General features: G+C 35.6%; 1 protein-coding gene across 4 annotated transcripts in view; it reads left to right on the top strand.

The window, feature by feature from the left end:
• LOC110461011 (leucine-rich repeat serine/threonine-protein kinase 2-like) overlaps positions 1-11521 on the top strand; it is a 52959-nt gene that overhangs the window by 20920 nt on the left and 20518 nt on the right. Inside the window, exon 1 of one of the 4 annotated variants that reach the window (XM_021514273.1) lies at positions 2414-3040. The exons of 2 other annotated variants lie outside the window; for them this stretch is intronic. In XM_021514273.1, the coding sequence (XP_021369948.1) occupies positions 2947-3040 (94 nt within the window). In that variant the 5' untranslated portion in view covers positions 2414-2946. Of the gene's footprint in view, positions 1-2413; positions 3041-9355; positions 9424-11521 lie in introns of those variants that run through there. One more of the 4 variants, XM_021514275.1, reaches the window with a different exon arrangement.

Genomic DNA, 11521 nt, shown 5'->3' with positions numbered 1-11521 from the left:
TCCCACCCCACCACACACACACACACACACACACACACACACCGTGGATACAAATATTACAGGGAAAATCGCCGACTAATGTATACTTCGGAAAGAATTATTTTGAAATCAATCAATCTATCGATTGCTGTGTCAACAATATAGATTCGAGACACCGGTCATTTGCACTCTTCGCTTCATTAAGGAATAGTGCGTTTTCGGACACTCGGAAAATAGGTTTTCAATGACTGTTCGAATTTAAAACAAACTGCATATATTAATAATACCAAACTGAGGAATCCCATGCCGAATTCTCCTGAGCGTATTCCGTCTTTGCGTATTGCACAGTTATCTTCTCTTGGGAGCAGGTATTGATTGTTACATCACGTGTTTGTGAGAATAACGTCATCAATTTTTGAGAAAACGACGTAATTTTCTCACACAGACCAATGACGTAACAATCAATACCTGCTCCCAAGAGAAGATAACTCTGCAATACACAAAGACGGAATATATAACTGATGCAAATCAGCCATGGTCTAAACATGTTCAGGATATCGAAAGGGAAGTATACCTAAGTGTCCAATTAGGTACTATGGATGATTCCTTTTTTTTGGAAAATAAATGCAAATGCGTTATCTTTCGATGTCAGTCCATTAACCATTATTATTTTTGTATTAAGTTCCAGTTGTGACGTCAGCATCTTTATCGTTGTGCATATTTCCATAAACTGCAAAAAGAAGTAATAATTTACCTGTAATTGTCTAGTAGTTCGATTTGGTTTTGTAGTGTTAAACTCCTGTAAACAATAATGTAAATTGTAAGTTTTGTATCCGTATATAACCATACGGTGTGGTGAAGCCTGATAAAGCCTGATTTATCAATGGTAAACGAAGTGGAACAGCTAAGGAAAAGGGGGGGGGGGGGGGGGGGGGCCTGCGGGAATGCTGCCTCCTGGCTAGCTACTGTAGCTTTTCCAGTGATGCCCTGGGACGTACTAAAAATCTCAGCGCCGTCGAGCGTGGTCAGAAGCTGGATGGGTGCCCATCCACAAGCTACATTTGGTGACAGAGTGGTGACACTCTGGTATCATGTAAGGCTAGTTCCTGGTGGTTAGGGAAGGTACAATGGTACACAGGGAGTTCCCACGGACATCACAACGGTGGGCGTGGTCAGTGGCTGAAAGGGGGACACTTTGCTGAGAAAGGGACAGCCAGAATTACTTAAAGAGTAACTTATTACATACTACTCCTCCTGCATATCTTCTTTAGAAACTAAACTGGCTACCGATCTTACCATTGTTACAGAAAATGCGTTTTAACGTATAAGATTTTATATGTTGATGCCCCATCTAGTTTTATTACTTTCGTTCACATTTAAGGAACAAGCCACTACTAGAACGACTAGATCTGCAAATGTAAACAAACTTCAAACCTACCTATGTTAAACGGTTGTATACTTGGACAACATTATGGCATGACTTAAGTGACAATTTAAGATGAACTGTTACTGTTTGCAGTTTTACAAAACTTTATTTCAAGTAATATTTTAACAATGTGTAATCACTGTGATATTGATTGTATCTTATATAATAATTTGTTACTGCTTTACATCTTATGCCCGATGTATTGTTACATATAGTTTATTCTGCATGTTGTAACGTTTTTATTCTCCATGTGCAAAGTGTCTCTGTTTTACAGCACAGTATTGGAAATTAGATTAGCCTGTATAAATACATATGTTACCCTGTATCAATAAATATGTTACCCGGTATACATAAAGATGTTACCCTGTATACACAAATATGTTACCCGGTATAAATAAATATGTTACCCGGTATACATAAAAATGTTACCCTGTATAAATAGATATGTTACCATGTATCAATAAATATGTTACCCGGTATACATAGAGATGTTACCCTGTATAAATAAATATGTTACCCGGTATACATAAAAATGTTACCCTGTATAAATAGATATGTTACCCGGTATACATAAAGATGTTACCATGTATAAATAAATGTGTTATCCTGTATAAATAAAGATGTTACTAATAGTCACCAGCATATCAAGAGAGGCGAGGAATAGTAGCCAACAAAGAACACAGGTCCCTGTACTTAAGCATATTTCCGTTTCTTTTTACAAAAAATCTTTTTCACATAAATATTTCCCATAGCAGTATGATGAAGTTAACTTTATTCAGTGAATTCACTGACGTGCATTAATTTTAATCTTAGAATTGTTAGGCTACAAAACTTGTGAGATCGTTATGTAAACCTTTATTGCCACCTGCACCTAACTTCAGGGGTGAACTTCTGTTTTGGCGGAGCGGTATGTCTCTGTTGTCTATATCGGTGATTGAGCACGTGCCACTAATTGTTACACCACAAATGACTGGGATTGGTTGATGGCGTTTATAAATAGCCTAAACATATGTACATTCTACATAGTTGTTCGAGACGTAGTTTGTCATATTTAACAGTATGAACAGTAACGGTGCGCGAATTTCTACAGGAACAGTAATTATTAATACATGCCGGTGATCAGGTCACGCTACTGGAATTTCGGTAATCCGAAAACAAGCGCTCCGAGCAGAACGTGGCTGTATGGTAAACCGACTAGAATTTTATCGAAAACATAAAATATTTTTTCTCTCCAAAAGCACCGAAGAGACATTGGTACAAGGGGCTGATGAGTGGTGGTAGCCCGGAGATTATTTCGTGGATTAGTGGTAGCTAAAAAGGGGAAGACGCTGAGGATTAACATGAGGTAGAGATTGGCACAGTCTGAGTTTTGATGGCAAGTAGATACAACCGTCGAATCATTGGTGGCGCAACATTCTGATATCCACCAGAACAGTTATTTTTGCGTATATTAGTTAAACCCTTTGTTATAAGTGACTGGACAGCGAGACAACAGAAGAATTATTGTGACTGGGTTAGCGATCAGACTATAGCACGCCGAGATGCACGTTTTGGCGCGACACAAAACTCGGATATATACCGGAAACAATGTTGTTATGTACACCACCCTGGAACTAGATACACTTAATCGCAATGGTGAGTACTGCCTCTTAGTTTCTATAATAAATACATCTCTCAAACACCAGAATCAATTTAAGGATTTTCTTTTCCGCGGCAAATGTGCGATTGCGTTCGTTTGATGGTTTAAGTATGTCATGTATATTGTATAAAGGTTCCGTAGGGAAGACAAATCTCATTGAATATCAGTGTAATAGTTTAACAAACCTTCTTCACGGCTTTTCACCGGGGCAGGTTCGAGGTGAAATGTGCTTCCTGTATCCCACTGCATGTTGTAAGTGGCGACAAATGTGGGACTCCCTGCAGATACCAGTGTTTCCGTCTATGTCTTTCCTGTTTGGGACATAAAACAAACCAAAGTCTATTTATTACTCCAATGGCAACACTTAGTATCTATATATTTGCTCACTTTCCTGCTGCTGCTTTTGGTGGTGTCACTCTAGGCCCCCGTCTTTATATGCCCTTAGCTTTCGAGACACGTTACACCCCAAACAAACACATTCTTTGAGCTGTCTGTATGTCTATAAATAGCACTTCATTCGATTCGAACATTCTTATACATAATCAAATTCCCTTTAGTCCTCAAATCAACGACAGCAATACTTTCAACAGCTGATGGGGCCACACAACAACTAAGACCATATACCGATGGTGTCTATAGCGGATGAAGGTCATTCATCAAAGTCCATTTTATCTGAAAAATTGTTACCTGTAAAAGATAATATCCACAGTGTTGCAGTATATGAACTATATCAACTTGGGTTTCCTTGGAATATTCTGATGAACATCACCAACCTGATATATAAGGCTCATGTATAGAGGTCGTACAAGTAATAACAGCATGATTCAATATAGGCACTGATCCGGTAACATAATTGTAGTTTAAATAATAGAGTAAAATTGTTTTGTTTCTAAGTAATGATCGCGTCAAGTATCATAAAGACATGTTACGTTGATGCATTGGTATGGTTTTATTTTGTTTAAGGACTTAACAGCTTAGGTCATATAAGGTTTGATTTGGTTTGGTTTAGTGATGTTTAACGTCCTATCAACAGCTATGGTCTTAAGGACGTGTGTGTGTTTTGGGAGGCTGCGATATATTCGTGTTTGTCTCCTTGTGATAGTGCTGAACTGATGCCGACTTTAAAGTGCTTCCTCACTGAAACATACTACCTGCCGAAGAAAAGAAAACCCAGCAGGACACCCCACCCGGTCACATTATACTGACAACGGGCGAACCAGTCGTCCAACTCCAAAATTGCTGAGCGTTAAGCAGGAGTAGAAACCACCATTTTTACAGACTCTGGTATGTCTCGGCCAGGGGACGGAACCCAAAGCCTTCCTCACAGGCGCGAACGCGCAACTACAGGCCAAAAGTGAGGCATTGTCAAGGGAGAAATTAAGAAGAAGAAAGTTGTTTAGAAAGAAGAGAAAAGATAAGATCTCAAATTTAGTCGCCTCTTACGATCACACAATGAGGGCAGCAGGTACAATTTTTACGCTCTACCTTCAGGGACTGTCATAAAAGGAAGTGCCTCCATGTGTGTTCTGCATGTGTGTAAGTGAGCCGTAGACAAGGTATGCAGAACATCACGTGGTCTTTGCTATTGCAAACAAAACAATTTTGAATTATTAGATGTTACGGCTCGCCTGCATGATTTATTCATTTCACTGTTTTATAATAGGGTTGTTTTAGTAAAATATACCATGAAGGTCTAGCAAGTATACGAAAGGGTGACTAATTTCAAGAAAAAAAAGGATTGAAGCGCTTTTTCCTTCCCTTAACGGATGCCATATTTATAATACATGCTATATGCTATATGCTATATAAATATATTTCCAGCATATTATAACTTGCGACTTTTTTCTCTGTGTAATGTTGGAAAGATTGATTATATATTTTAGCATGCGTACGTTTATCTTAACTTATAAGATTGATTAAAGCTGTTTCTATTTATTGTTACAAATTTGCCTACATGATTGATCATATAGCCCATTATCTGTATGTGATACTGTATTTCCGTATCTAGTCAAATCCAAACTTCTTAACATTAATGATATAAGTAATTATGCTATATAAATTATTATTGAGGATCTATCGTTATTTTATTTGTATCAATGGAGACCTTAGTTTATTATTTTTATTATATAAAAATTATTGGGAATGGTATTTGACGAGGTATTTACAGCTGTAATGTAATATTAGTTTTAAACAGTTACATGTAGATGTAACATGTCTAGAACAAAGTCGACAGATGAACTCTTATAATAACTAATAACACACCTTACAGTCATATAGAATATTAATATGCGGAATTAATTAAACGATGTAAATAGTTTATTCCGATATGAACATTCCGGACCCAAGTGCAGTACGATTTAGCTAGCTGACGTCAGTGCTTCTGTAATGAAGCAGACTCACAGGCAATTATAGGTTAATTGGCACTTGCTTATCAGATCGTTACCATGAAAGTGAGTTTGTTGAATAACAGAGATTATTGGGAGTGCTATGAGGAAAATGCAGTAAGGAAATCGGAAAGAAAATGGAGAATGTGGTTAGAAGATTGTGTGTGTTGTAGACGTGAGGGGGTGGGGGTGAGAGTTGACCCTGGGTAATTACTGGGTCACAAACCATTAACGTCAATAAAACTATCATACACACAGTCGGTGGTTAAGTAAAACAACACCTTACATTTACTATGTTGTAATGTGGTGTAATTTCATCTCTTGTGTGGTCATGTGAAAAAAATGTTTCACGTCAGGAATTCACGGAAACTTTACAACTGCCAGTGTTTTTCATAATTTAATATTTCTAGTATAATTTTGCTGGTTGTTTATTAATTTATTTATTGTGTGTCTGGATAGTTCTGTTCAACATTTAAATTGGTTTATATTGCATATACATTCTGACTCAGTGAAGCCCATTGAAGGTATGTGCGTCATTAGATATAATAACTTATTTCTATAAATGTTTAAAGTCTGTGTTTTATCATGGCTCGCGGTCTTTATGTAAGGTATACAATATATGGATAAGCAACCGTCATAGTTTAAAGGACTATTTATTTCAAATTGTTCGGAATAAATTTAGAGAGGTGTCAATATGAAACGAAAGGAAACAGAGGAGAGGCAGTCGGAATAAAAGTGTTGTTAATATGTGGGCGTGGATGCTTAGCGTGGAAGATTATTGTTTTACTTTCAATAGCGGATAACATATAAATATTTGTACTAAAATGAATTCTAGATTTAGGTATTATTAACACATCAAATCTCTATAAATGTCCCTGTCACATTATAACTGTTGCAATTATGCTTCGCAATTTAACGTTTTTAGGTTGATTATGTAATAAGGCACCTCTGTATGTTTAACCCTTATGTATATGAGCGATGATAAACCAACTATCTCCGTCATAGGGTTTATATTTGGTGTGACAGGCTTACTTTGATTGATGAGAGCTTATAACTGTATGAAAATGATAAATGACGGCTATCATTTTTATTAATGAAGAGCTTGATTAAGACGGATTTTATTTGTTAGATGCACAAGACAGTCCGTAATTATTTTTTTTATTTTTTTTATTTTTTATAAAGACTGGTGTAAGATGGGATATTTAAAAACAGACTGTATAATTGACTGTAGACAGTCTTTAATATATTCAAACCTGAACAAAATCTAAAAACAAATCACCAGTTTCTCAGGGCAAATTCCGTTAATAACTAATAACACAGCTTACAAGTGTACCTTATTAGTATATATTATTTAAACTGTGCTAATGTTTTGTTTCCGCTATAAAACATTCCTCGTATTAAGGCCCTGGAATGCAAGCGTCTGTGATGGAGGAGAGTAACACACATTTATAGGTTAATAGGGGTCTGCATGTGTATCGTGCATCGCACCGATTATACAGATAACGTTTACAGTAGTCTAGATAACACAGCGGGAAGTAAATTATGGAGGGGATCATTGTATACATACATTGTGAGTAAAGATCCAGACTAATAAATGTATGAATGGATACTTCTACCAGAACGGTACAAATATTCAAAATGGTTAATTTGTATTAAATCTGATTTTTCTGAAAATCGCCGTTGAAGCTCGCTTACTAATTTGTTTTTAAAAAAAGTCACAATATTACTAACTTAATTAATAGGAATTACACAAATGTATGTTTTCTAGAAACAACTTATCTTGCGTAAGGAAAACTGAAAAAAAATATACTTTGGAACGAACGAGCTAGTAAACGCCACATCAAGCTAACAGACCTTTTCGCAGTCCTGCTATGCTGTAAATACTTTTTGTTCATATATGTACATAATGGAATGTATTCTCAGCTTAACAACACTGTTGAACGCAGTTATAAATGGACTTTTGTTTTTCAAAATTACCCTTTAGCTTGAAGTATTGTTAAGTTAACGAAAAGGTCGTTAATGATGATGTTGGGATGATCTGGTTGTTGTGTAGAGAAATATCGAAGTAGCCGGATATTGTTTCATATAATCATGATAAGTAACATCTAATTGATAATGATACAGTTTGACAGTTCAGTGTCTGTTTAAACTTGTGGTATGTGTAAACCTGTATTTTATTATAAGCTCATTTACGAAGTATGATCAACTACGTGCAATCTTCCAGAATTGTTGAGTTATATTGTCACCATGGAGACAACGTAGCCCGAGGTTAAATGTGTTTAAATAAGGAATGGGATGTGTAAGGGACCTATATAAAGCAAACATTTATTATGACTGAAATATGTATGTAACCATTGATTGATGAAGCGGAATAATTTGCGGCGCATTTAATAAATAAGACTTTTCCTCAGTTTTTTCTTGCATTTCGCGTCCAATTTTAAAATACATAGAAAGATACCTAAACTTAGTTGTCGTTATTCAAATCATACCGCAAGATTTCTTAATAAAGACGGGATATTGTGATTTAAAGTATTTCAGCTAACAAAATATTAATTCCCTTTTTTTCAAACATTCAACGAAAGGTTGATCCCCGTCGTTGTTTCATGTAGTCGACATTACCTGTATACTAAGGTTGGAGGTAAAACATGTCTTTCTTTTGTTTTGGTTTTTCCTGCACCATAAAATCATATGGAAATAGCGTTCACAGGTTTACGAACAACTCAAAGGGATTTGTCTCTGTCCGGGGACAGTATGTATTGTTGTTAATACTTTTACCGCAAGTATTGATCAAGTAAGATGTATTAAATTGAAAAAGTAGTTAGAAAAGAGACAAATTACCAATATGTCAATCGAAACAATTTGTTTCTGTATCGCTTTTGTGTCCCAAAGTGTAGGGCACCAAGTCAAATCAATAATCAAACTGGAGATTTCCACATCAGTTATGAATCATGCAGCAGAAAATAGAAGGTACGTTATTTTCTCAATCTTTCACGAGGAACGGCTAGTTGAAACGAATTATTGTTAAAATATGGTTATATCTTGTTGCCTTGAGCACCACTTGGTTATTAATATCGGATGTATCTGCCTAAAGGTTGGTCAATGCTTATGTCTGATACGTCGGACAACATGGATAAATATAACCTATGTTACACTGTGTCTCCTTATCGTATAAAGTCATATTTACTATTGATACGCTTTAAATAAATTATATGTTACACTGTCTCCTTACCGTATAAAGTCATATTTACTATTCATTATACTTTTTTAAGTAATTTCTATGTTACACTGTCTCCTTACCGTATAAAGTCATATTTACTATTGATAATACGTTTTAAATAAATCCTATGTTACACTGTCTCCTTACCGTATAAAGTCATATTTATACTATTGATTATACTTTTTAAATCGATTCTATGTTACACTGTCTCCTTACAGTATATAGTCATATTTATTATTGATAATACGTTTTAAATAGATCCTATGTTACACTGTCTCCTTACCGTATAAAGTCATATTTACTATTGATTATACTTTTTAAATAGATCCTATGTTACACTGTCTCCTTACAGTATATAGTCATATTTACTGATGTTAATTTATTAGTGAACCAAACATAACAACTGTCTACATAAAATAAATATAGGCCACGCCCACTCTACCCAGGCTAGTCTCAGGATGACGTGTAATAGACCATCCTACCCGTTCACAACCGTATAGTTACAGATATAATATGAGGAGTGGATAATGTTAACACAACAGACAGGTGTTAGTGACACGCCCTCACAACCATGATTTTTCCAATGTTTTTTTGATGGGTAACGCTGACACTATACCGACAGGGGATAATAACAGTTTATGACCCGCCCCCACAACCGTATATTTACTAACATGGGGTGGATAATGTTAATACTCTTCAGACACGGGAGATGTGACACATCTACCACTAAACCTTACGGACACAGAGATTTACATCTCCATGATATTTATAATTAACTGTAAGTATATATACATTTACATAGAATTACGAAGATAGCTAAGATCTTCGTAATTTATTCTTATTACATTACTAGGGCATTTTTTTTTTAAAACAGCGACAACGTTAACCGCAAGAACTAAATTCTGATTACACTTTTCTGAAATTTAACGGTGTTTGCTTTAGGACACCAATGTACTATACAATATTTCCGTGCAATTTTGTGACTCTACGTCAAAGAAAAAAAAGGAAAGAAGTTAGCTATAATGGTGTATTATACATATCATCAATATGTTTGTCTCTCTCGCAAAACTTTACTGGAAACAAGGTTCATTCAAGGTTTCACTCGATATTAAAGCTTGGCATTTATCATAGCCTTACCGTTGTCTGTTAGTAGTATAATCAACAAACGCTGTCTTTAGAGCGAGGCATCCGCGTCTCTTATCATTATCATTGTCATGCTTGATATTTCTACAAATTGTTTTATTAATTTTATTGTATCCTGGTTCAATTACCAGTAATGTGAATGATGCCGGTTATATAACTATTGGCCGGATGTATGTTTGGAACACCGATAACGCTCATATGTGATACTGTAAATTCATATATTTTCGTGGGACATTAAATTTCGTTTATTTCCTGGATAACAAAATTCAACGAAATTAAATCCCCACGAAAACATAAATTTGGTATGATATAGATGGGAGGAAATCAGAAATCAGTCAAATATAATGTCCTTGAAACAGGGTGCTATATTAAAAACAAGATATTTTTACCCCACGAAAATAAATGATTCTACAGTACTCAGCTTGTTTAACGCCAGAAAATACCGGGGTTACATTTGCACGTAAGATAAATCACAGACAACGAGTAGTTTCGACTATTTGACATGTTTGTTTCATGAGTTATGCGTGTTTTATCAAATGAGTTTATATTACCAGTCCAGGCCCATATTCCCCAACCAATATAACACAGATACAAATGTATCATGCTTCCGTGTGTGTGTAACGTATATGCATTTGAAGGGTATGTTGATGTATTTGCCTCTTTGCGAATGAGCGAAACATGATGCCGATGTTAGAGTGCTACCTCTTAGATATGAAATGGCGAATGTAACCAGCACAGAGCCTACTTAGTCGTGATAAATCAAAATTAATTCTACGGTTGAGGAGGAGACACATCTCAAAGCATCGTAGTTTTTGTTACCAAACGACGATCATAGACATGAAGTACACTTTTTTGGTTAAAACATGTCAGTTTAGTGGAGTATTGTCAAGCAAACGTTTATTAAATTTGGTAAATGGTTAGGAAGTGGAAAAGATACTGATGGAGCGTAACGTTTTTGGTGTGGATATTTTACTATAAACTCTATAACCTACGATAAAACCTCCTCAACATATTTTTCAGCTGTTTTTGATGTCGACTTTGTATTCCGCACACTGTCAAATCACCCAAGGGATACAACTATCTTCTTCCTAGTTAGGCAAGCTGAAGTGCTTTTTTTAAATTTAACTTCAACTGATTACATTTCATTGAGAGGACACTTTAAAGAGGTTCTCGAGTAGTTCCGCCATCCGTGGACACCGTTCTGATATGACCTTAGCTGCCAATTAATTAATTTGACTATCATTAATTAATTCATATGCATAATTTTGATGAGCATCACCAGAAGTTCGTTAATCATGTAGCAAATGGCTTTTTCTGCTCATTCTGTTTTCTCTGTGAACGCTTTTGTTCTTCTAGGTGTGAACACTGATGTGGTTTTTAAATGTTAACATTGATGTGGTTTTTACCACGTGAATTTTGATGTAAAATTATATATAGTCCAATTCCTATTATAGGTACAACCTAACTATTACACATGGTTGTACTTAATCCTGATACCTGTCTCTTTCAGTGCATGTACCCAGCGCATTCCTTCTCCGTCTTTATTTAGCTTGGTCTACTGTTTTTTAATATCTTTAGAGATAAAAGTTTGCTGAAAGTTTATTATCGCATAGCTTAAAAATAAGACGCCTTGATAAATTGAATTTTACTTGACTGGTTTACTGGACCAAAGTATCACAAGTTAAGCACAATATTGTCACACTCAATGTTATCTAAGGCCCGTTTCTCGAATC

This window comes from Mizuhopecten yessoensis, unplaced genomic scaffold, assembly GCF_002113885.1.
Source record: "Mizuhopecten yessoensis strain PY_sf001 unplaced genomic scaffold, ASM211388v2 scaffold10533, whole genome shotgun sequence".
NCBI lineage: Eukaryota > Metazoa > Mollusca > Bivalvia > Pectinida > Pectinidae > Mizuhopecten > Mizuhopecten yessoensis.
The sequence above is the reverse complement of the archived record's forward strand: the minus strand, read 5'-3'. Positions and strand labels throughout refer to the sequence as shown.